The 27625-nt window shown below is 41.5% G+C and overlaps 1 protein-coding gene across 1 annotated transcript; it reads right to left on the minus strand.

Annotated features, from left to right (window-relative positions):
- Window positions 1–1662: 1662 nt before the first annotated feature.
- On the minus strand, window positions 1663–24043 carry mmp28 (matrix metallopeptidase 28; the record flags this gene model as incomplete). The annotated part of the gene is made up of 8 exons (XM_081371325.1): window positions 23920–24043; window positions 20755–20831; window positions 20271–20476; window positions 10730–10951; window positions 9131–9376; window positions 3126–3269; window positions 2886–3050; window positions 1663–2042 (listed from the first exon to the last, which is right to left on the minus strand). The coding sequence occupies exons 1-8, from the start codon at window positions 24004–24006 to the stop codon at window positions 1663–1665; spliced, it is 1527 nt and encodes a 508-aa protein (XP_081227451.1). The 5' UTR covers window positions 24007–24043.
- Window positions 24044–27625: the final 3582 nt, after the last annotated feature.

The raw sequence follows: 27625 nt of genomic DNA on the forward strand, positions 1-27625 counted from the left end.
GTGTTTTCCAGCTAATACCTCCCAGCTATAGTTATCTGCAGGCATCTGTTTACAAACAAAAAATGTAGGTGGAAATTTTTCCCGCCTTTTTTAGTGTTCAAAGTTCTATTACTCAATACCAGTAAGACGTACAGTGATTCTGACTGTTTAGGAACAAACCTCAAAGTGTCCCCTTTCAAAAGAGACTGAAAGCATGCTCCAAATGGTTCAAGAACAGCATCCAATGTATTTTGGGTATGCCTTTTTAGGTGTTTTAGGGCAAATTTTGCAGGAATTCTAAAGGGTTAAGGGTAATCAGTAATAAATAATGGTTTTTATTATTATCAATGTTGAAAACTGTTTCTGTTGCTTAATACTTTTTGGAAACTGATTCCTTTTAATGAAGATTATTTGATAAATAGAAAGTTCAAAAGAATGGCATTTACTTGAAATATAAATCCTTTGTAACATCATTAATGTCTTAATGTCTGCTGATGCTATTAGTTAAAAGTATTCATTTCTATTTATTGTTTTAGATCAATTTTACTCCACACATTTGAATGGTAGTGTATCACAGTTTCCCAAAAATATTTGAAGCAACTGTTTTCAACATTGAACTGTTTTCAATCATATTAGAATGATTTCTGAAGGATCATGTGACACTGAAGACTGGAGTAATGATGCTGAAAATGTAGCTTTGATAACAGGAATAAATTACATTTTAAAATATATTCAAGTAGAAAATAGTTCATTTTATAATTGTCATAATATTTCACAACATTACTGTTTTACTAGCCTATATTTTTGATCAAATAAATGCAGCCTTGGTGAGCAGAAGAGACTTAAATAAAAAATCTTAAAGTCCCCCTGTAGTCAATAATTTTATCCCTTAAAACTCATCTTTGATCACCAAAATGACATTAATTTCTTCATGTCTTAAAATAGTTTGAATGTAACTCTACACCCTTGCCTCATTTAGTATACGTGGTGAATGAATTTGCAAATGAGCCCCGCCTCCACTCACTCACAGCAGTTTTAAGGAGAAAATACTCAGCAATGGTGTTGACATGAATTTACACATGGTTTGTCTTAAAGGCACACTATGCAAGATTTGTACCTTAATATAACAGCTTCGAAATCATTTCGATGACGGCGCTGGCAAAACCAGCAATGCAAGTTTGAGAGGTGGTGCCCCAACAAATCTCACGAGAATCACAACTTGCTTTACAGCACGACGTCACATACATCAACAACATATGCAGCAGCCTCTATGGAAGACACTAGCACGCATTTCAGACGTGAATCATGGCAGAGTCGACAAAGAAAACGAAGCGCAGTCGGAAGAGTGCAGAGACGGCTCTGCGTGAGTGGTATTTATAACAGTAACGTTAAATAGACTATGGAGACTCTAGGGGTCGCTGTTTGAGAAAAACCGAAACTGCATAGTGTGCCTTTAAAGCAGACATATAAACAACATTTAAAGCTTGATTTTCATCACAGGGTGACTTGAACTCTTTGTTCGCCAGAGTACATGACTTTGCCCAGCTCTTGTTGCATTTGTAGATTGTTTTTCAGTCCTTTTCCCAGACAAAACCTTTATGCCTTACATAATTTGCACATATCCCAAACGCCTCTTAATATTGTGAATCTAGTTTGACTGCCTCTTCTGGTCAGAGTAGCTCATTATGATGGAGTTGCGTGGCAGCCGATCCATGGCAGCCTCTCTTCCCACTGTCCAATCGCAGTAATGCTCAGCTTCCCAGGATCAAACCTCCAGTACTGCTGCTCTTTAAAGAAATACAGTTTTCCATCGGGCCGAGTCAAGGCGCCGTTTACCCCCCGGGGAACACCCTTCCAGTCCCTCAGAGCACGAGGGTAGTACGGCTCAATGCTCAGAGACTCCAGGTTCAGGACAAAGTAGCGGGACCCTTTGAAGAGCACCATGTGGCCCAGAGGCTGGTAGAAGAAGGCGCAGTCTGGGTGCGAAGGTAAGCCCAGTTTACTATTCTTCCTGGGGAATCCAGGGTCCAGATCAGAGCCTGAGTAACGCCACATCCGTCTTCCTACCAGGAGAAAAAACATGGAGATGCGTTGAGAATATGCTTCTTTAGAGGAATAGTTAACCTAAAAATGACCTTTACTCACTCTTTGATTTTATTAACGAATTAATAATAACGAATTATACAAATACTATATCAAATACTATACCTAGATACACACTCATGTAAGCTGATATATACTCTATAGCAAATCTTAACTGCTTGATTGTTTATATTGTCGCAAAATGCTAATTATATATTCGCCAGGCAATTTATTAAAAGTTTTATATATTGTACATCCAACTTTATATGCATACATAGAGTACACTCACTTCAATTAATTATTCAATTAATTATTAAATATACATATATATTCGTAAAAAGCTCTAATCTGCTAAATGTGACTGTAAGGCATTCAGATTTTAATATTTTATAAACATTTGCAGCATCATGATTTTCTGTAAAGCTGCTTTGAAACAGTGTATTGTGAAAAGCGCTTTATAAATCACTTTGAATTGTATCAATTCTTTATTACTTACTTTCTTCTGTGGAATATAAAAATGGTTTGTTTTTCTTGAGAGCGTTTTGGCAGAGCAGCGTGGTTTTTTTTTTGTTTTTTTTTTTGTTTTTTTGAGACACTTTGCTTTCTATGATATGGAATTTCAACAGAAGTTGTAATTACAAAACCTGCTTTTGGGGATTTGAGGGTTGACACTGCATTCAGTTTTAAACATACACTAAACATACACTATATCACCATGAGACCAGATGTACCCTGGGCAAAACTGCACTCTGGAACATGGGTGACTGCCCTGGATATTGCATTACCTGTGTTTAGGTAACGGTCTGAACTCCTGAGGTATTTACCTTTAAAGAAGTAGAGTTTGCTGTCCAGCGGAGAGAAAGCAGCTGCTTCAATAGCCAACGGCAGCTGCGGCCAGCGAGTCTGAAGCGGAAGAGGATCGCTCACACTGCCATTAGATACCGTCCAGAAATGATGGCCCTGAAACACCAGCACTGTCCCATTCTCGTCTACAGAAAAAAACGACAGCTTTACGCTGTTCGAGGAAAAGTGTTAATGTGTCAATTAAAATGTCCAGTTCTTACCCATAGTGATGGCATCAAAGAAACCCTGGCAGTAGTGCGGTATGAGGGAACCTCCCGTAGGATCTTGAGAAATCTGCCAATCCTGCATGGGCCATCTCAGAGCCCGTCCTGCCAGCGGCTTCACTGTATCCCCAGGTGGTTGACCTGCACACACATGCAGAATGCCAATGAACTTATTACTTATATAGTACCAGTGTATGTGACACTCTAAGTTGTGCCTCTTCCCAGCAAACACAGTACATAAATGTGACTTCAGAAATGTTGGACTCCAACTAATCCAACGTTATATTTTGGTTGAAAGTGAAAGTTGGGTTGACGTCTAAACCCAACGTTTGTTTGACGTCAAGCTCCAACATCAGAGAGACGTTGAATTTTTTTTGGAATAAGCACCGCACTGCAAAAAAGGGTGAAATGCATGGCAGCACATTAAATCTCTCAAGATCTCAGTAGAAGAGGATTAAACAACTCCACAAACAGCATTACCAGCTTCACTTATTACTAACCAGACTGACTTTATTTCTGTCAGACGTCTACAGAAGTTCTTATTAAGAATAGGTTTAGATATTGATGTTTTATTGAAAATAATAGTTTGGTTTGAAGTCCCCATTATGGTGATCGTATTTCTTTAGTTGGACAGTTTGACTTGACTTTTTAACATTAGTTTTTCTCTGGCTGCTGTAACTGTGTCTGTTGTGGCAAGAGAAGCAAGAGAAAATGTGATCAGATGATACTGTCTTCTTGATGATAAAGATATATATATATATATCATCATATAGGTCTGTTTCTAGCCTGGCAATCCAGACCTACATCAAGATGTTAGGTCTGGCAACTCACCATAGACACGGCTCAATCCGAGGGGCGGGATAAACGGCTGTCTTTCAAATTCCCTCTGCACGCAATAGGACAGCGCTTCAACCAACCAGAGCGTTTTCCCAACAGCGGACCTAACGTTAGAGTTGATAGATTCAACTTTTGCCATATCTGGCCGGCAAAACTACGAACACATCTTCCTTTTTTAAGAATGACTTAAGTGCCGTTCTTTACTCTTTTCTCAAAGAAAAACTTAACTCTAAGTCCTCCAGAGTCGCGGCCAAAGCCGATTCGAAAGACTGTTCGCCAGCAGCAGCAGCAGCTCTTCTTTGTTTTCAAGTAACGTTAGCAGGGAACCGTCACAACTCTGTCGTCATCATGTTAAGCCCGCCCCGCCTACTCTATACACGACGTGATTGGCCTGACCCAATTTAGGTTTTCCCAGCACGAAAGTCAACGGAGAGTTGCTAGATTACCCTGGCTGCAAAATAATTTTTGCGGCCGCTAGGGTGCGTCTAGATTTCTTGGCTAGTCTGTTTCACTGATGCCATCCAGAATTGAATCTTTTGACATGCTATAATTTTGTATTATTAATTATAGCAAGCCTGTAATTCTACATTTTCCACTAAACATTTGGAATTCCAGCATCTATCAGACTCACTTAGGAATCAACAACCGTACAACCGTAGCTACAACCGTAGTGGCCCTTAGAAACAATGGAAAACATGGTTGTGTCGTGAATGCATCAGCTAAAGGGGGAATTTCTCTGATGTAGAACCTGTCTTACAGCTGTCACACCGCACAACAGAACAGTAATTGCTCAAAAGCAACTACGTTCTGAATACAAAAGGTGGCCTTACGGCCACGATCGTTCTTTGGATTTATAGCTGGCTCAGGCTCAATGCAAGGGACTGAGGCATGGCTAGATAACAGTTTCGTAGAGCGAGCGCAGAGAGACATAGCATTGGGAAAGCAGTATAGTCCGTGCAACATGAGGGCTATGGCCGGTGTCAGCGCCAGGGTGTACAGTGACTAGTGTAAGCGACACTACAAACCTTTATGAAAATCAACAGTTCAGCATAGAAGGCGAGAAAAGCTTGGGACCAGCGTAAGTAGCAGTATAGCATATGCACACACTTCCTCACAACGCAGCAGCACAGCCAGAGCGCTTATCAAAGAAGCGATAACGGAGGTCACGTCGTTTCTCAGGGAACTGGGGTTACGACAGTAACCAGAGACGTTACCTTTCGAGAGAGGTCACTTCAGTATCGCGTCAGCTTGATGCTGTGGGAACAGAATCAATCAATCCTTTGCATATCAGCTAGAATATCAGTCAAATCAGAATAGCAATTTGCAATGAAGAATACAGGGCAGCTTAACCACAGTAATTACATATCAGTATGCACATATGCACAGCATAAACAGCCGTAGTGGCAACTAGTGTGCACACGTAGTCAATAACAAGACTAGGAGATAAGTGAGGTTAATCACTCACCGAAAGCACATTCAACTTGTAAAACCATGCGAATGTGTTCTGTGAAGACCAGCCGGCTGCAAACCATTCAACCCTAAAGACGTGCTTTAGTCATGGTCCATGATGAGGCGATAGACCTCGTCGAGTGAGCTCTCATGTTGAGGGGGGCCTTCCAGCCCCTGGCTCGCATAAGCCAAGCGATAGTGCCACTATCCAGTGAGCTCTGCTTAAGTATTGCACGTCAATGCTAATATTAGTCTCTCTGTTTATCCCGAGGTTTACCGCACTCCGCCGGATCCAGGCCGTATCCAGATCTGATGAAGGACCTGCGTCTAGACACGACAATAACGCAGTCCTGAAATGTCAACTAGTCTCTCCCCTGTGAAGGCCTCCTTCCCTTCCTTTACCTCTCTACAGATAAAACGTTGTGGAATCCACGTGTACCAGATGTGGGCCGACACTATGTTGCTATCTGGGCCATATATATTGAAACGCACATACCTATAGACTAAATACGTAATACACATGTGCATGCCGTCAGCGTTTTCACAGGTTTGCGTTTTTAAAGCTTGCGCAGGGATAAAAAAAAATATATATATTTATATTAGCGCGTTAAGGGTTTTCTGCTAGAACGGTGTCGTGTTAGCGGACCCTAAGTTAATAACTAATGATCTTTGCAACGGAAGTGAATTGATCAAAACTATCTTTAGCTGGACAATAACTTTATTCTAGAGCTGCTGTAAAGCCAAAACAATCTCTGTTACCGTAATTTCCTATTATCAATGTAAAGCTGCTTTGAAACAGTCCATATTGTTAAAAGCGCTAAATAAATGAAGGTGACTTGACTTGACTTGACTATTTTAGGATCATATTCTAGGATTGTTTGTATTACAACATTATTTTCATGACAATTAAGCACATTTCCTTCCCTGTCTACTCACGTTACTGTAACTGTAACACAAGCAAAATGCCATACTTTTTATTGTTAAGGGAAGAAACAATAATATTATTAAAACTGTTATATATACATCATGATAGTGTTTTAGTACTTAACTTTATTTGCTAATTTTAATTAAAAAAAAAGTGTTATATTGTGATATTAATTACTGAAGATCATTACAGCAATAAGAAAGTGATTGTCCTTTTTCTGTTGATTTTGGGGTGTAATATTGCCCTGTCTTCTTGAGATTTACCCAAAAACACATTTGCAAATGTACCAGTTCGTCATATCATGAAACCCTTCTTGATATTTTCACACAAGCAGTCTTTACCTAGCGAGACAATTTATACAGCTAATTTTGCTAGGCTGTAGTGAAACAAACTATACAGACAGCTATTTACACTGAAAGATAGTAAGACTGTCAGCTGTTTCTCAAGCATGTGTCAGGCAGGTTTACACACGCCACAGTGCTTTCAGGAGAAAACCTACAACCATCCATCTTCAGTGCGTGAGAAGGGTCTCATACCAACACCACCCTCCCTCAGTGTCCTGATCATAACTGAAGATTCCATTCCAGTGTGCCAGGAAAACTTTAAGCCTTCCAGGAAAAAATCAGATGCCATATTAATACACACACACACACACACACACACACACACACACACACACACACACACACGCAAGCACACACACACACACACACACACACACACACACACACACACACACACACACACACACACACACACACACACACACGTACGTCTGGTTCACTATCTTTGTGGGGACTCTCCATAGACGTAATGGTTTTTATACCGTACAAACTGTATATTCTGTCCCCTTACACTGCCCCTGCCCCTAAACCTACCCATCACAGGAAACATTCTGCATTTTTACTTTCTCAAAACAACTCATCCTGTGTGATTTATAAGCCTTTTGAAAAGTGGGGACCGCTGGCTGGTCCCCACAATGTAGGTGATCTCAGGTTTTACTATTTTTATGGGGACATTTGGTCCCCACAATGTAATATAAACAAGGGCACACACACACACACACAGACATACATAGTGCTTGGTGGCAGCACTACACTATATTAATATATTCTTCTGTATATCATTCATCCTTAAAGCAGTAGGAGGCCAACATGAGTCCACGTAGAGGCCTCATCACAAAACTCATTTTTTAAGATATCATCTGCTGCTAACAAAAATCTATGTGTGGGTGTCATATATGTGCCCACATATCAACATTGTGACGTCCCATATCCGGCCCACATCTAGCACTTGTGGAAAGATGATCTGGCCCACATGTAGCGTGGAATGACGGCCTTTGGGTGGCTCACTCCTGTTTGCCAGATCTGGGCCACAAGCAGGCCATAGCAATGCCACATGTCAGCCAAGAGCAAAGAAATAAACCAGAACTGGACCTTATCTGAGCCACAAAGTCTGTGTATATTAAATATTGAGTCATCTCAGCCTTAATAAGCCTGTTAACAAGCAGAATCACTGAAGGAAAGAAGAGAACAGAAAAAGAGACGAGCTGAAACACAAGAACTACAACTGATTTCAGCCACAGCCTTAGATTAAATCAACTGAAGAGAAAAGAAGACATTAAATCTGTGAAGATCTCAGCAGAGGATGATTAAACAACTCCACAAACAGCATTACCAGCTTCACTTATTACTAACCAGACTGACTTTATTTCTGTCAGACGTCTACAAAAGTTTGTATTGAGAATTAACAAGGTTTTAACTCTAATGTGTTTCATTTGAAGTCACCATAATAGTGATTAGTGTTTCCATTAGTTGGGCTCTTAACTCTTATTATATCTTTTGTCTTTTTTTGGCCGCTGTGACAATGTGTTTGTTAAACATATTTGAAGCAGCAAAGAAAGCTAAAGTGAAATGAGATCAGGTGATGATGGTTATCTGTTGAAGTCTTTATAATCATCATGAAATAGCTTGATTCACTGATGTTTTTTTTTGTTATCTAAAAAATCTCTCTGTATGCAATCATGCTCTCTTTCCATAAGAATCCATGCAACATATAAAATGTTTTTGAGATGCGTTCACCTAAAAAATATGTGTTAAGAAATGTGTCTTTTTTCTGTGAAGGTATTTTTTCAAAGGCAAACATTGCATGATTATTCTGTCTTCTGTAGCCAAAAAATGGGATCAAGACTTTCTATGATAATTTATATTCGTTGCTGTTCGTACTGTTGGCCATTTCTGTCACCTGACTGAGTTTGGGTTTCATGCCACTGTTGCCTTGCCTTCGACTTGCTTAGTTGCAGTTTAAAAGACACTTATTATTCAGTAATATTATTTATTTGACTGCACGATTTTTTAACTGAACTGAATCAACAATGGAATGACTGAATAATTTCACTATTGTCTAATGACTGACACTATTGTCTTTTTACAGCAGAAAATTAATTAAACTCATATTAGATGGTTTAATCATCGATTTTCCTGCTTATGGAGTTTGAAACTTGAAACTTTGAAACAAGCTGTATTGTATTAAGCGCTATATAAAATAAAGGTGACTTAACTTCTCAGAGCAAGACATAGAGGTATTTTACACCATCTAAGATGCACATATTTTCTAAAAGAAAAGGCTAAAACCCTGACAGATTCTTAAACTTCCTTACAATAGTCAGCTTTGCTATCACTGTAAAGACATTGTTACTAAAGACCAGAGCCCTATTCTTTGCTGCTAAAAGTTAATATTGCAAAATCAACACTTGCACAGCTTTCTAACAAGAAAAGAATGGCTCGTTTACCATAGAGTTGTTGTATAGCAGTGATGTCATGCCAGCTGAGCAGAGCAGTAGAGCCCATCTTCTTATAGTACGGTGACATGAGCGCATGACGAACTGGTGAATGAACCAAACCCAGAGTGTGGCCAATTTCATGGGCCGTCACAAGGAACAGGTTGTGTCCTTTAAGACCACTCAGGGTCCATCGTTCAGACATATCAAAATGAGCTTCACCACGGAATGGGAAAAATGCATGAGCCAGAGTGCCACCTAAAAAAATAAAGAAATAATCCTGGTTGAAAGACCAAACCAAAGTCCCTGTAAGGCAAATCATTTCACTCGCAGGCCATCTTTGAAATGCCTCTATTATAGTCATACAAGTACAGCTTTTATCTCTTTCTCCAAAGCTGTTCACCAAGTTCACGATTTCATTTCATATTTGAAATCACCAATGAAATCTGTCTCATACATTTTGTTTCTAAACACTGAAATCATGATGAAAAAAATCCCCTGCATTTCCCAGGCTTGAGCAGCCAATGTCATATTAGATGGTTTAATCATCGATTTTCCTGCTTATGGAGTTTGAAACTTGAAACTTTGAAATAAGCTGTATTGTATTAAGCGTAAAATAAATATAAAATAAAGGTGACTTAACTTCTCAGAGCAAGACATAGAGGTATTTTACACCATCTAAGATGCACATATTTTCTAAAAGAAAAGGCTAAAACCCTGACAGATTCTTAAACTTCCTCACAATAGCCAGCTTTGCTATCACTGTAAAGACATTGTTAAGTCCCTGTAAGGCAACAGGCTTGAGCAGCCAATGTGCATGTGCAGTCGTAAGCAACCGCAGCTTCTGACGACAGCTGCAGTGATGCGATGACTTTACTAATTGGCGATTGGCTCTTTAATTTCGAAGGCGGGCCTTATTCAGCCATATTGTGTGTTCCTTTCTCCCATTCATAGTAATATGAGTGCACCGTCTTTGTGTATCTAAAGTGTTTTTTTATAACTTTGCAAAAAGAGGGTTGGTAAGTGATAATATCACACCAATCTCATGCTAACAAGAATAAAGTGTAAAGATTGTTTTTTATTTATTCATCAACACTTGAATGTGGGTAAGTTTCATAAAGAAGCAACATTTTGAACAAAAAGTTTTTGTTCAAACACTTCTTCCTGATGCATTTCAGAACAATGATTAAATCATATATGGAGTAGATCACGTCCATCAACACTAGGTTGACATTTCATTTGGTAACTTTAGACAATTTATATGCTGTTTAATGTTTGATGAGTGTGTTATTTTACATGTGTGTAAGAAATGCTTCTATCGCTTGTTTCTGCTTTTTCACCTGTGTTTTGATCTGGAGATTCTCTACTCTTTCAGAAGATGTGTAATAGCGCCCCCTACTAAATAACTGTGAAAACATGGATAGCCGGAAATTTTAAACATTAAACTGCCAGTAAGAACACTTTTTTTCTAAACACTTTTCCCAATTTTTTTTATGTAAATGCTAATACACAACATGGCACAAATGCTGTCCATAGACATTGGGAACAGAATATGGTAACTATTTAAATGAAATTATTAAGAAAGAAAGAAAGAAAGAAAGAAACCTTCACCTGGCCCATCAAATGCATTTCCTCTCCCATCATTATGTTCCCCTTCAAAGAAAGCAAGCCTGATGTCGGTGGGACCCTGCTGGAGCTCCTGGAAGAGCAGCCCGGACACGTTACTCCAGAGCTGGAATGCTGCGTTCACCGCCACACGCACCTGACTGGGAGAGAGACTCCGCGGACAGTTCATGATACCATAGGTGAGCTGACGTTTGTGCCATTTCTCTCCTATGGAAGTATGAACAAGTATCAAACCAATGTATGTTACATTTATTACTATAATTCATTGAGTTAAGAACATTTCAAACATCTTCATACAAATTCTATTTATATGTACTACTGTATACTAAATTAATATTTAATTTCGTATTTTACATTAATGACATCTTTAAAAATGTACAACAAAGACAATCATAGTCCATCTTTTCTTGAAAAATACATAAAATGTTCTCTTCATTATAAGTGGACAGCACTATATTTAACCATGGCTGGCATCTTGACTGATTTCTTTGTAAACTAATTATATAAAATATTAATAGTGCACCATAGATTTACAAATGAACCAGTATTTATTTCCATTCAAAAGTAATTAGCAAAAACATAAAGATGGTTATTATATCACCACGGTGCGGCCATTTTTCACATAATTTGTTACATATTATTGTTTTTACACAAGAAGATTAATAGATTACTGAACATGCGGTTATGTTATGTTAAGAAATTTCAGTTGTAGTGCCCCGTAAAGTTTTGACATGACTCGTGTGCTCCTCAGATCATCCTGTGCTCTATGTGCATCAATGTTGCATTCAGGAGATTTAGGTCAGTTTGTGAAAAAAACAAGCAATGGCTTCATAACACAAGTGTAAGCCTTCACATACATGTTCATAACACTTCAACAAATCCAAAAAATGTTATCACTTTTTGCCAGCACTGTATTGCACTGTGTTTGAACTGTGTGCAAAATTAGTGTGAGTTCAAAAAAGGTTCTTGAGAAAATGCAAAATGGCAGAACAATTTTATTGATGGAAATTAAATCAAAGATATACATTTGAAAGGGCTTGACCCAAAAATTATTTTGTTCTTAGAGAGTTCTTAGGGTTCCTAAACGCAAATCGATTCCATGCACCAGATGTCTGTGCGTCTGAGTAGATCCACACGTTTGAGACAATCCTGCCAAGTTTGGGTTCTCTACGATTTACGGTCTCTGACATCCATACAGAAAAAAAGAGAAGAAAAAGAAGCAGAAGAAGAAGAATAAAATCAGTACAAACACAATATCCATTGGTGCTTGAACCCTTATAAATGTGTTGGACATGGAGTAGGTGTTACAGATCTGCCAGGCTCTCTCACCAGCCAATCACAATGCACTCCCTCACCAGAGTTCTAATCACACACACACCTGCATCTCATCCCCACCCTCATCACTGACACTATTAATCCCACTCTTCACCACAGTTCATTGTCTGGTCTCGTTCGTATGATGAGGACTACTTACCTTGCCTTAGCAAACAAGCTACCTGACATCTCCAGTGATCTGGTCTCAATTCTCCTCCGTGGTGTTCCTCCAGTGTCTTGTCCTTTCTCTGTGCTTTCAAATCTCCTGTTGTTCAGAGCTCCAGCCATCCTCTGCATTATCTGCCTTTCATCACTCCTGTAAGAAAAAACATACTATTCACTGCCAGCATCCAGCTCTCCAAATCATCATTGCACTTACCACTTACCTGCCATCAGTTCTCCCACTCTGTTGTTGTCTAAATAAACTCCTTGTTAACTTCCATCTCCTTTTCTTGAGTCTGATTCCGTAACAGAAGACCGGACCAATACAGATAGACAACATCCTGAGCTCACCGGAACCGCTCCAAGACGACACTGATCCCATCACACCAGCTGTCACCACAATGGATTTCTCCTGCAATGTTTATTGAGATGCAGCCGCATCTCTTCACCAACAACCGGGCTAAGATCACATTCATCATCTCCCTGCTGAAGGGGCGAGCGCTCCAATGGGCCGAAACCATCTGGACTCAATCCAGTGCTATAACCCAGTCTCTGAATGATTTTGTCACACACTTTCGTGAAGTTTTCGGCAAACCCGTTGGAGATTCATCAATAGGTGAGCAAATTTATCATCTCCGTCAAGGGAATATGTCAATAAATGATTATGCTCTCAAGTTTAGAACCCTCGCGGCCGCTAGCGGCTGTAATGAGTGCCTGCTCCTCATCACCTATCGGCAGGGATTGGACCCCCGAGTGCGGCTGCATCTTGCTGCATACGATGATGCCATCGGGCTTGAACGTTTCATCCAACTGTCCATCCGCTTCACCACCCATATGCAGTCGTGTCTCGAAGATCACCAGGGTCAAACGCCATCTATCTTCCTCTTCCAGCCAGAGCACCTCAGCACTCCAGAACCAGGCATCGAACCTATGCAAGTTGACTATGCATAGCACGTACAACCTCATCTGGATACATGAGGGGGACGAGTGGAAGACCGCCTTTGTGACCCCTACTGGACACTGAGTATCTGGTCATGCCATATGTTTTGGTAAATGCCCCCTCCGTATTCCAGGACTTCATGCATGAGGTGCTCCGGGTTAAGCCCTGCATTTCATCCCGAGCCCGACGGGCCCCGACTTATTTACGCCCCTAGGGCCGGGCTTCGGGCCAATTTTCACATCATAGTTCACATGCAGGCCGGGCCTCAGGCTTTTTTTGGGTTATCCTTCTTTTTATATTTTTAGACATTAATTAAAAAAAAATATGAGAAGTTGACGACGGCGATAGAAAAACAAACATAGAAAGACATTTCATAACCGTTTCATAACTTTCATAATCTTATAATTACACTGACATATGACTGACATGACAGTCGCACGCACGCACGCACGCACACAGAAGGTTTCCCATCAGCGCGATACACGATTCACTTCATGTGCAAATAATGGAGAATATTAAGAGAAAAATCGCAGATGGCAAACTTAAAACGCAGCGGGAAGAGTGATCGAAGAGAGGAGGACTGGGTTAAAATCTTCCACTGTGGATGCTATTCTTTTTCTCCACGATGCTCTGTAGAGACTGTTCTAACTTTTCGTTTTATTGGACTTTATTTTCATTTAACTGTTGGAAAGTACTGATGTTTTTCGTTTGATTGGACTTTATTTTCGTTTAACTGTTGGAAACTACTGGAAAAAAGAATGGCCATGTTCTGTGGTGCATTTTTGAGGTAAGATAACCTGCAAGTTTGTTTTTAAGTTATTTAATTTAATTTGTTTAGATTGTAGGCTAGTGCTCATTTCGTTTGCGAGCGATGTTGCGAGCAGCCTGAGCCTGCCTCGGTAATTCAAATTTTTTTGTTTTACTCACTGTGGTTTAATAAATAAACATTTATTAAACTAACTGTCTGTGTGATATGCTTGAAGTGTTTTATAACTATTGATTTTATTGTAGCCAAGTAAAGTATTAGCGTTGATTTGATTCAAACATGTTTTACTCGCTACTGGCTCGCCTGCTTGGTCGTCATTTAAAAAAAAATGCTCCAAATATTGTCTAAATTAACTTAATAAAGAAATGAAAAGAAACATAACTAACAAAACTGACCTATTTTAATGGCTGCAAATAGGGCAGGATGCCGCTGTGTAATAAAAAAAAATAAAAAAAAACGGGCTCGGGTCGGGCTGATAATTCTGATGAGCTGTCGGACATGGGTCGGGCTAGGGCCTGAGCATCTCGGGACAGGGCCGGGCTCGGGCCTAGATTTGAGGCCCGTGCAGGGCTCTAGCTCCGGGAGTATCTCCACCGGTCAGTACTCGTCTACATAGATGACATCCTCATTTACTCCCGGAGCATAGTCGACCATCGCCACCACATTGCAGAGGTCCTGAAATGCCTGAGGGAATTCCATCTATTCCTCAAGGGTGAGAAGTGCTCCTTCCACCAATCCTCAGTGCAGTTCCTTGGTTACAACATCAGCGACACAGGTATCCAGATGGATGAGGGGAAAGTGGAAACCATCCGGAACTGGCCCACACAATCTACCATCAAAGAACTCCAGTGTTTCCTTGGCTTTGCCAACTTTTACAGATGGTTCATCCATGGCTACAGCTCCATAACCAGCCCCCTTACAAGTCTCCTGAGAAACAAGCCCAAGTCTCTGACCTGGTCACCATCTGTCAACGAAGCATTCCATCTACTGAAGAAGACATTCACCAGCACACCACTCCTCATCCACCCAGACCCCGAGAAACCGTTCATCGTGGAGGTGGATGCCTCCACCACCGGGGTAGGAGTGGTGTTATCCCAGCAGCAGGGGACCCCAGCCAAACTCCATCCATGTGCCTTCTACTCCAAGAAACTCAGCCTGGTGGAGAGTAACTATGATGTTGGCAACCGAGAACTCCTCGCCATCAAACTCGCCATAGAGGAGTGGAGGCATTGATTGGAGGGTGCACAACACCCCTTCACAGTCATAACTGACCATAAAAACCTTCAGTACTTAAAAGAAGTCAAGAGACTTAATCCCCACTAGGCCCGTTGGGCCTTATTCTTTACTCGATTTAATTTCTCCATTTCCATGGTGGTGGTTGAGGAGATTCCCCCTTCCATGCGCATTGATTACCCAGAAAAGCACTATATAAATGTAAGGAATTATTAATTCCTTATCCACGATTCACTTCATGTGCAAATAATGGAGAATATTAAGAGAAAAATCGCAGATGGCAAACTTAAAACGCAGCGGGAAGAGTGATCGAAGAGAGGAGGACTGGGTTAAAATCTTCCACTGTGGATGCTATTCTTTTTCTCCACGATGCTCTGTAGAGACTGTTCTAACTTTTCGTTTTATTGGACTTTATTTTCATTTAACTGTTGGAAAGTACTGATGTTTTTCGTTTGATTGGACTTTATTTTCATTTAACTGTTGGAAACTACTGGAAAAAAGAATGGCCATGTTCTGTGGTGCATTTTTGAGGTAAGATAACCTGCAAGTTTGTTTTTAAGTTATTTAATTTAATTTGTTTAGATTGTAGGCTAGTGCTCATTTCGTTTGCGAGTGATGTTGCGAGCAGCCTGAGCCTGCCTCTGTAATTCAAAACTTTTTGTTTTACTCACTGTGTTTTAATAAATAAACATTTATTAAACTAACTGTCTGTGTGATATGCTTGAAGTGTTTTATAACTATTGATTTTATTGTAGCCAAGTAAAGTATTAGCGTTGATTTGATTCAAACATGTTTTACTCGCTACTGGCTCGCCTGCTTGGTCGTCATTTAAAAAAAAAATGCTCCAAATATTGTCTAAATTAACTTAATAAAGAAATGAAAAGAAACATAACTAACAAAACTGACCTATTTTAATGGCTGCAAATAGGGCAGGATGCCGCTGTGTAAAAAAAAAAAAAAAAAAAAAAAACGGGCTCGGGTCGGGCTGATAATTCTGATGAGCTGTCGGACATGGGTCGGGCTAGGGCCTGAGCATCTCGGGACAGGGCCGGGCTCGGGCCTAGATTTGAGGCCCGTGCAGGGCTCTAGCTCCGGGAGTATCTCCACCGGTCAGTACTCGTCTACATAGATGACATCCTCATTTACTCCCGGAGCATAGTCGACCATCGCCACCACATTGCAGAGGTCCTGAAATGCCTGAGGGAATTCCATCTATTCCTCAAGGGTGAGAAGTGCTCCTTCCACCAACCCTCAGTGCAGTTCCTTGGTTACAACATCAGCGACACAGGTATCCAGATGGATGAGGGGAAAGTGGAAACCATCCGGAACTGGCCCACACAATCTACCATCAAAGAACTCCAGCGTTTCCTTGGCTTTGCCAACTTTTACAGATGGTTCATCCATGGCTACAGCTCCATAACCAGCCCCCTTACAAGTCTCCTGAGAAACAAGCCCAAGTCTCTGACCTGGTCACCATCTGTCAACGAAGCATTCCATCTACTGAAGAAGACATTCACCAGCACACCACTCCTCATCCACCCAGACCCCGAGAAACCGTTCATCGTGGAGGTGGATGCCTCCACCACCGGGGTAGGAGTGGTGTTATCCCAGCAGCAGGGGACCCCAGCCAAACTCCATCCATGTGCCTTCTACTCCAAGAAACTCAGCCTGGTGGAGAGTAACTATGATGTTGGCAACCGAGAACTCCTCGCCATCAAACTCGCCATAGAGGAGTGGAGGCATTGATTGGAGGGTGCACAACACCCCTTCACAGTCATAACTGACCATAAAAACCTTCAGTACTTAAAAGAAGTCAAGAGACTTAATCCCCACCAGGCCCGTTGGGCCTTATTCTTTACTCGATTTAATTTCTCCATTTCCATGGTGGTGGTTGAGGAGATTCCCCCTTCCATGCGCATTGATTACCCAGAAAAGCACTATATAAATGTAAGGAATTATTAATTATTTCCTATCATCCAGGTTCAAAGAATGTGAAGGCTGACGCTCTTTCCTGTCTGTTTGCTCCAGAAGAGGTTAGTGAAAAACCTGAGCCCATCCTGCCACCCGAGTTAATCATGAGCCCCATCCAGTGGTCTTCAGACTCACTCACCTCCTCCAATGCCTCCAACGCCGCTCCGCCGCGAATCAATAATTGATAGATTCTCCAAATCCTGTCGTCTTCTCCCCCTCAAAGGACTTCCCACAGCAATGGAAACAGCAGAACTCCTCTTCAATCACATCTTCAGATACTATGGAATCCCAGAAGACATTGTTTCAGACTGCACTTTATATCAAGGGTATGGAAAGCATTCTTCTCCCTACTAAGTGTGACCATAAGCCTATCATCCGGGTACCATCCACAGTCGAACGGGCAGACCAAGAGGAAGATCCAGGAAATTGGCCGTTTCCGACAAACCTTCTGCCAGGGCCACCAGAACTCCTAGAACCAGTTCCTAGGCTGGGCCGAGTACGCCCAGAACTCCCTCCGTCAACCGTCTACTGGACTCACTCCCTTCCAGTGTGTACTCGGTTACCAGCCACCGTTGTTCCCATGGTCAAGGGAACCAGCCAACGCCCCAGCGGTCGACTACTGGTTCTGAGAGAGCGAGAGGGTCTGGGTCTGGTCACCACCAGCTTCAACAGGCAGTGCGCAGGCAGTGCGCAGGATGACAGCCGAATTAAGACGTGCTGAAACTCCCTCCTACCAGCCAGGTCAGAAGGTCTGGCTGTCAACCCGGGACATCAGGATGCGTCTGCCCTGCAAGAAGCTCAGTCCCAGATTTATTGGTCCCTTCACCATCATCAGGCAGATCAATATGTACCTCCTCCATCTTCCAGCACATTACAGAATTCATCCTGCCTTCCATGTCTCACTCCTTAAACCTCATCACTCTCACGTCTCTGTTTCCCCAAAGCCTGGCCAAGCAGAGGAACCTCCACTTCCGTCAATTCTCGAAGATGAATTGAACCTACCAGGTCAAGGAGATCTTGGACTCCCAGCGCCGTGGTGGTATCCTGGAATATTTAATAGATTGGGGAGGCTATGAACCCGAAGAATGATCATGGGTTCCCAGAGCCGACATCCTCGATCCCACTCTACTTGAAGCCTTCCACACTGCTCATCCTGATCGTCCAGCACCCAGAGGAAGAGGTCGATTATTGCACTTACCACTTACCTGCCATCAGTTCTCCTGCTCTGTTGTTGTCTAAATAAACTCCTTGTTAACTTCCATCTCCTTCTCTTGAATCTGATTCCGTAACAGTAGGATGTGTTGCACAAATTCTTCATCTCAGGTTAATCATAAATGTATGTTCTAACTCAGTTAAAAATATAGAAAGAGTGGACAAGCTGAGTTTAAAATGTTCAGATAGTTCCCTTTACAGAGACATCTAGTATCAGTAATTAAGTGTTCAGTGCACTTTTACTTAAGAAACATCAAAATTCTCTCTCCAAATCTTCTTAAACTGACAAGAGCTACGCTCAGTAAATAACTAGCTTAACATGTGACAGAGGTTTTGTGAATTAGACACATAATTACAGACTTCCAAAACACAAACACTGTTGTCTGAGGTATAACATGCTAGGATTTTCTCTAATATACCACAATTGCTAGTTCATATTTTAGTGCACAGTGTATATACTGTATATATACATATATTATTGTCCATATATTGTCCATATATTGTCATCACGAGACAGTCGCTACAGATTTTGTTTTTGTGTTGAGAACCCACATCAGGTACTGACATGAACACACACATACTTAAACCAATGGTGCTGCATTCCTGAGGTATTAGCACATTTTCAAACTGACAGGTCTGAATATACAGGTCCAATTCACACATACAAACACTGAGCTTTTATTTCAACACAGCTCAAAAATCTGAGATGTGTATGTTCGTTTTAACCCACTCAATAAATAATAAATGTCTTCTGCAAAACTCGCTGCCAAATACCTGACTGAAAACAGGTAATCAGTACACTGTCAGTGTAATCTGTTTTTAGTTTATAAAAGTTTTATAAACTTCAGCTCTTGGCAAACTGTGTGAATTTGCCTGTTGCGGTGGGCCACAAGTGGATGATCTAACCTACTAGGCATGTATACACTCGATATGGACAGTAATTATGACTACCACTGTATTTACCCATTATTATTCGGCTCAGAATTACATACACCCCACCCAGCAGGCACAGAATTACCTCACAACTCCATGCAAATCCATTTTACCAAAGGACCGTTTGACAGAAAATGTTGTGTCTACCCCTTATCATCAAATTTTTTTTTTGTAAAAAACAAACAATGAAAACATGACCTGCATGCATTCATTCAGTTTGCATCACTGTTCTGTTCAATACGTTAAGAATAATTTGCACTGAATTACTGTTCTTGTTCTCAGTCTTTATTGCTGTCCTTTGTTAAAGATACACACGATGTGTGGAACAGAATGGGATTTCAGAGTTTTAAGGTGTGCCCAACACTTAGAGAGCGTCTTCAAACATTCGAGATATGTCCCTTAAAAACAGGCTGGTGACTTAAAAAAAAAGCAAAAAGCAAAAAGCTAAGAAAATTACTTTTTTGTCAAAGACTACGTCTGGATCAGATTCAGAACAATGATCAAAACTCTTGAAGTTTATCTGCTTCAAGAACAGCGCCGTTATTACATCGCTAGTGAGAAATGTTTCGTAAATTGCTGAACTATTTTACTGATAAAATCTTCAGAGTAGCGCTGACAACCCATTTCTGTGCAAGTGTGTGTCCGTACTGTAGTGTGTGCATTTGAGTGAGAGAAAAGAGAGTATGTGTTTTCCGTACATAATAAAACATAATTTTGTGGCAAAAAAACATGTAAATAATTTGATGATTTTATCCTATTGTGTACTATATTTCTTTGCTTGGTCAGTGTCCTTGTGTTTTTTTTTTTTTTTTTTTTTTACTGTTTTAGGCTGTAAAGACCTTTAAAATAACTGAAATCATTTGGTGAAGTGATATGGACATGTTATGCGGTCAAGACCTGCCTGGAACTACTTTAGCCGTGCGATTCCCTGAAACTAATTTCAGACCTTAGAACATTTGTCAGATTCAAGCATTCAACAGCCCCGTGGTCTTTACCTATGTGAGTGTAACGCTTCTTACGGAGATGCTGCTCGTGTCGCCCATGTCTGCCCGAGTGGCCTGTGAAGATCCTGTTGACCCTTCGGCTCCAGGAACTATCGCTCCCGACATCTTTAACCCCGCAGCGAGCTGATGACATCTTCTCCAGCGTGGCTCTGTCCAGCCGTCCAGTGACAGACAGCTGAGACAACCACTGAAACTCTCTGAAAGACAAGAGACCACACGAATAAGCAGCTGCACTTCACTAGATTAGTGACCCAAATTCTCTGGAACTGCAGTTATGATGTTTCTGATAGCTGGTATGATTTTATACCAGGTTAAGACAATGAACTGACACCCACAGTTTTATGCAGTTTTGATGAATGACCAAGTTTGCTAGTTAACAAAAACATGTCAGCTTTAGCTTCATATTCCTATGTCTTGAATTACGAAGGACAATAACAACTAAAGATCATGGTGCTAACAAGGTCACAGGTTTTACCTGATGGCAGACTCTACTTCAGCATTATGATGAGTTTCCTTCTCCTTTTGCAGGTATCCGTATCGCTCCAGAAAACCCTGCAGACACACACACATCATGTGTCATACGTCATTATCATTTCAATCAGCCCTGTGACAGCAGCTCGAATTCACCTCGGAGATCACTAAAACCAGATATATCGGGACATCACTTATGGAAAATGGCAAATTGTTGGCACTGTAAATTAAACATATTTTGGAATGAAGTAGTACCATAGACCATACCATAACAGACACAACAGTAGCCATTACCCATATGAGCATTGTTTGAGATGCATTTATTGACCTCTGCATGAAAAAGGACAATCTTTAAGAAGATGTAAGCCTCCGTGCCTCTGATACTTTAGAAGATGCCCTTCACTTTATTGTGAATCCCCTAGACGAGAATACTGAATGTTCATCCAGGAAGGGATAAAAGAAGCTGCATTGAAATCATTTGAGTACACAAATTCCTTACTTGAGTGAAAGTACAGATACTACTGGTCAAATATTACTCCGTTACAAGTAAAAGTTTCTAAAGACCGCTTTTTACGTAAGTAAAAGTACAGAAGTACTTGTTATTAAAAGTACTTAAGAATCAAAAGTAAATGTCAATGCATTATTTTATTATTGTTGCATTGTTGTATGTATACTTACAGTACCTTATGCCTCTGAAGCAACCTAGTAAATCCACCTACCAGTTAGAAGTATCTGTGGAATTAAGAGCTTTTAGAATGTTATAAAACCTATAGAAATAGGTTGAACTGAACTGACAAAAAAGACAGCCATAATCATCTTCATTTTTTTTAACACTCCTACCACCCCAACAAAAGTACACATCTATGTGTATCCATTCATGCACATTTAAAAAAATCAAACCAGCTTTAAAACCCAGCTGCACAACCATCGCTGTATAACTGCCCAACAGCAATATACTGCTTTAACAAACAGCAAAACAGAAAGACCTGTTTGCCATGGATGCATGCACTGCGCCGAGGATCTGTCTTCGTTCATTTTGCCACCAGTTGATTAGTGTTCAAAGAAAATAATGAGAAATCGCTGAACTTCACGACACGTGACCCTATAGTGATTACTGATATGCATGTCACCTGCAAAAAACAATCATGTTTTAGAGATGAAAATATTCATCCTCTGACTGACGTTACTACTTTCTACTCAAGGATCTTGACAGAATAAAAAGTACAATATTTGTCTTTCAAATGTAGTGAAGTAAAAGTAAAAAGTTTCCAGAAAAAAAATACTCAAGTAACGTACAGATACTCAAAAAGTGTAGTACTCAAGTATATGTACTTTCAGTTTTCAAATGTGTGTATGAGGGGAAATGTCTCAGTCAGATATTGGCATGCAAACTGCATATTTGCTTTAAGTGTAGGTGTGTAGTGCACTTCTGAACCACCCGGAGGTCACAGGTAGGATGAGACTGAAGCTGCTGGAATTTGTTGGCAGATCTGCAGTGAAGCAACACATGATCAAAGTAGTGGAAATAGCTTTATTGAGAAACCAAGAATTCAACTGTTGCAGCTTTTCTCCAAAACACAGAATCATTGTTCATACATTTAACAAGTCTGCCAGTGTATAGCGAGGAAAGGACACTTGCAAACTAAAAAGCATGATATAACCTCAAATTATTATATTATTATTTTTATATTTATAATTTTTTCTTGATATATTGATTGTTGCAAATCTTTTCAGCTAGGTATCATTTAAATTTCATTCATATCTGGAGACACAAGCAGTTGAACATGCAAGGGAATGTAATTACAGTGAACTCACAATGAAAATCCTCCCTTGGGCTGTGCCAGTTATTCTGACCTCAAAGCAGGCTCATTTTCCATAGCTGAAAGCAGGACAATACATGTCTCCAACATGCTTGTATGCATTTGTATAACTAAAAACATGACTTTGGATTTAATTTACTTGAAGCTCATAACACTGTTAAAAAATTAAATAATAATAATTGTTGAGCTAACTTAAACAAATAAGGCAACTTATCACATTCAACTTTTTTAAGTTAACTCAATTAATTCACTTAAGTTAAAATCAACTTAAATACTTTTGTTAATCTAATGAGTGCCAGGTAATCTTTTGAACTTAAAACCTCTTGTCAAGACAACAACAACAACAACAACAACAACAACAACAAAAAAGTTCAGCCAACTTGAAAAAATCTATCACACTCAACTTTTGAAGTTAGCTCAACTAAATCACTCCAGTTAAAGTTAACTCAAAAACTTTTGCTCGTGAAATGAGTAGCAGGTAGCCTTTTGAACTTAAAACTTCTTTCAAGGCAACTAAATGCAAGCAGCTACAATTTTTTATCTCCATGTTTAAAGTTAACAACACAACATGAACATCATTTGCCTTTTAAAACTAGAGGCACACAGTTTACCAATTACACCCGGGCAATTAAGTTGCAAACATTGCAATGAGAAGCACATATAGCTCAACACCTCAGCACACAAATCTCAAACAGGGTGATGATCAACAATTGTAATTCAGTAAAAATATGACCTCTGAAACACATGACAGCTAAATAACAGTGACAACAACAACAGCAGCAGCATAAATCAAGCCGGTTAATGCAAAGCAATAATCATTTTTATATAATATAATTTTTTAAGCTGCAATGCATGCTTTTGCAATGCATGAAAAATAGTTTGTTCAGATAACTCAATTTGGATAGTTGGGACAACATTTGGACAAGTTTTGGACAAATACTTGAGAATCTAAGTAAGGTTTTGAAAAAAACTATTTAGTTGAACTAACTTAAAAAGTTGAGTGTGATAGGTTGCCTTATTTTTTCAATTTGGCTCAAAAACTTTTGTTCATCCATTGAGTACCAGGGAATCTTTTGAACTTAAAACTTTGTCAAGACAACTAAAAAAACAAGTTCAGTTGATTTTAACTGGAGCGAATTAGTTTTTGTTAATTATTTAATTTTTAAAATTAACCTTATTTTTTAAGTTAGCTCAACTTTATTATTTTTTACAGTGTATATACGTTTTATTTCATTAGCTGTGTATTTTAAATAAATAAAAATATAACCATATCCATATTTAAGCGTATATATTATTAATTATTTTGAGATAGGATACAAACAAGATAACTGGTGGACAGTGGATCTTACCTGAGCCTGGTCAGCTGTGGAGATTGGAGAGCTCACCGCGGTCTGAAAGCACAGCAGCACAAACATCTTTATCTGTGCACTCTTCATTTCTAAAATCACCTTAAGAAAATAGATCCCATCACGATGAAAGCCGATAGAGATATAAATAGTTATAGCTGGCGCGCAGCCGAACGGCTCTGAAAGCAACGAATAAAGAGCGCGCGTTCCGCCTCCAGAGCGCGCGCGGGTGGAGACGCGTTTCTCTCACGTGAACCATCACTGAACTCTCATCACTGAACTCTGAACTCTCATCACTGAACTGTGATATTTTTTACTAGTGGGTGCAGGACACTGTAGTTCATTTATGTAAGTGAGGATTGCAAAATAAAGTAAACAGTACCCAAAAGTCCTTCATACAGTGGACTACCAGTAAAATGTATAAAGGTTTGGGACAAAACATTATTCAGACACTTTGACCTGACCATGTTTTGCTTAAGTGTTTTTTCTTTAACTGCTAATGCGACCTTTTAACACCACAGACTGAACGGAATTAAGCATTGCTGGGTAATTTGTTGACCTAAATTGGTATTATCTAATTGTGTAGTTAAATTTAACAGCTGACTGCTATTCAACATAATTCATTTGTGAGACAGTCTAACAGAAGGATGGACAAAACCAGTGAAATATCAACTGATTTGAGAGGAAAGATTCTACAAGGAGGGCTTTTCAATCAGAAATATAGCAAAAATGTTAGATTTGCCTAGAGGGACAATCTTTTCCATTGTGAAGAAATTTAGTGAGACTGGTGAGGTGAAGAATTTGCCTTGTTGTGGAAGAAAGAAAAACACAACACCCTTATAAGACAGTTAGCAATAAAAAACAAAACCTTTCTGCTAAAATAATTGCTGCTGAAGTCAAAAAGGCAACAGGCTGAAGAATGACAATGGGCTGCATTCCCCGGAAACCCTTGATCAGCAGGAGAAATCAAATAAAACGGCTCCAGTTTGCAAAAGAACAAGTCCACATGTCCACATGTCCACATGCAGAATTCAGGAAATCAGTCCGTTGGAGTGATGAGAGCAAATTTAACATGTTTGGCAGTGATGGCAAAACTAAAGTGTGGAGAACCAAAGGAGAAACCCCAGTGTCTTAGTCCTCCTGTAAAGCACAGTGGGGGCAATGTTATGGTGACGGGGTGTATGGCAGCTAGTGGACTAGGTAAACTACATTATATTGATGGAGATGTATGTGGAAATTCTCCAGTCAGATGCTGCCATCAACCGGGAAGCTCGTGGGCCGTCGGCACATCTTTCAGCGTGATAAAGACCCCAAACACACTGCAAAGAAGGTTGCTGATTTCTTTACTCAGAAGAGGATTAAACTGGCCACCACAAAGTCCAGATCTAAACCCGATTGAGCATCTCTGAGAGGTGATGGCACGTCTCCGTCTGGAAGTGCCAAAAACCACACAGGAACTGAAGAACCTGCCGCAGCGAGTCTGGGAAAATAGTGAAGTTCAGGTTTGCATGAACCCAGGAGACTACAGGCTGTCATTGAGGCTAAGGTGGCCCAACAAAGTATTGATAATTGTGTAAATATTGCTAACAGTGGTCTCAATCATTTTGGTTGATTGTAATCCATCCAGAACCTTTCTATGAAAGTTATCTGACATTATCGAGATGGATTTGTTCTGACACAGTTCTCTTACGAGAGGTCTCTCGTATTGCGTAAGGTTAGCTTACGCATCGGGAAAGTCTTCTTTCTTCGAGATCTGAAGCCAAAAAATTATCCTTAATTTTGTATACATTGTCAACGCAGTGCAGCAGCCGACAGACCTAGGCAGGCTGATAAGCGTGCTCATTGGCTGCTCGGCGGCAACTGCTTAAGCCTATGGGTGAGCGCTCGGAACGCGGCAACCAATGAGGGCACTTCGCGCCCTACACACCCTTCTAACCGTCAGAATGGGTGTGGCCAGCGTGTATATATTCAGCGCTCACAGGCTAAATTTCTGATTTTCTTGTCTTCAGCGAAGCACTTCGCATCGCTGGATCTGGAGAAGCCGCCGCCGTTGAAACCAGCGACCAGCAAGCCCAGGACAGCGCCTGAAGAAGCCGGCCGCCTTCGCCGCCTTCAGCCTTCCGTGCCTGCTACGCTATCCGCCGTCATATCCTTTTACACTGCTGTGTGTTCGCCTACTGCAACACACCCTCTCCTTCTAAAAGAGCACGGGCGTTTTTCTAAAAATGCCGCCGCGTCAGGGGATGATGTGGATGAACCTGGTGAACGCGCCGCGGACAGCTGTTCTCTCCTGGCCTCTGACAGCGAGGAGTGGTCTACCGCCTCCTCTTCAGTCCAGGATTCAGGCCGATCTCGAGCGGGCGAGGACGCGGAACTTTTACGCCTCCTCACGCGAGCTGTTGAACAGCTGGGCCTCGACTGGTCTTCCCCGGAAGAGCCAGCCCCGAACAGACTCGACGGCTGCTTCCTTCACCAACGCCGCCAACAGCCGGCGTCCAGAAAAGCACCCTTCCTGCCTGAGCTTCACCACGAGCTCTCTAAATCATGGAATGCTCCATTGTCCGCGAGAGTGTCTTCACACGCCTCATCGACGCTCTCACAGGTTGACGGCGCCGCTGAGAAGGGGTATAATTCCATCCCCCCTGTGGAGGAGGCGGTCGCAGCGCACCTTTGCCCGCCCTCTCGTTGGCGCTCAAAGGTTGCCCTCCCGTCCAAAGCATGCAGGACCACTTCAGCCCTCGTCGGCCGCGCTTTCGCCGCCGCGGGGCAGGCCGCATCAGCACTCCACTCTATGGCAGTACTGCAGATTCTCCAGGCTAACCTCCTCTGTGATCTGGACGAGAAGCGCTCGGAGCCTGCTTCCATCACGGATTTGAGGAGCGCGACGGATCTTTCCCTTCGCGCCACGAAATCCGCTGCCCAGGCCATTGGAAGGTACATGGCCTCTCTGTCAGTTACAGAGAGGCATCTCTGGCTCACGCTCGCGGACATGAGGGAGTCTGAGCGCGCGGTGTTTCTCAACGCCCCCCTCTCCCCCACCGGCCTGTTCGGCCCAGCGGTTAGCGGGATCGTCGACCGCTTTTCGGAGGTTCAAAAGACCACACAGGCAATGAATTTGTTTCTGCCTCGACGCTCCAGACCTGCTGCACGCCGTCCTTCGGACCAGCCTGCACATAGCTCTGCCCAGCGTCCAGCTCGACCTCCATCCTCGCAGCGACGACAGGGCGGCCGCCCTCGCTCTCGATCGACCAGCCGCGTCAGACCGCCGCCTCCCCGGGGACCCCGGCAGAGGATCGCGGTAAAGCCTGAGCCTCCTAAATCCTCCTAGCCCGAGGAGAAAAGCGACGACTGGGTCCCGCCGCGGCCGGACCATCGTCAAAGCTTCACGTTCTGTCAGTCCCCGTTGCCACGGTTACTGCAGACACTCATTTCGCAGCCAACGAGCCGGTGAACCCACCCTCTCGCCTGCACACAACCACCGTTTTCACAGCGACCCAGAGAAATCTCAAAGAGAGTATTATGCCTGGTCGCACGCCTCGCGCTGCAAGTGTTTCAAATGCAGTAAATGTGCCCACTTATCTGTGTTCACCTCTGCACACAAGCACTATAAACCCCGTGTCTCTCACAGAGCCCACTCGCATAAAGCTGGCACAAGCCGCTCGAGTGATAAAAGTAGGTCACGTGTCCACCCCGCTGTGCCCACACCTAC

This window comes from Scardinius erythrophthalmus, assembly GCF_964197995.2.
Source record: "Scardinius erythrophthalmus genome assembly, chromosome: 7".
NCBI lineage: Eukaryota > Metazoa > Chordata > Actinopteri > Cypriniformes > Leuciscidae > Scardinius > Scardinius erythrophthalmus.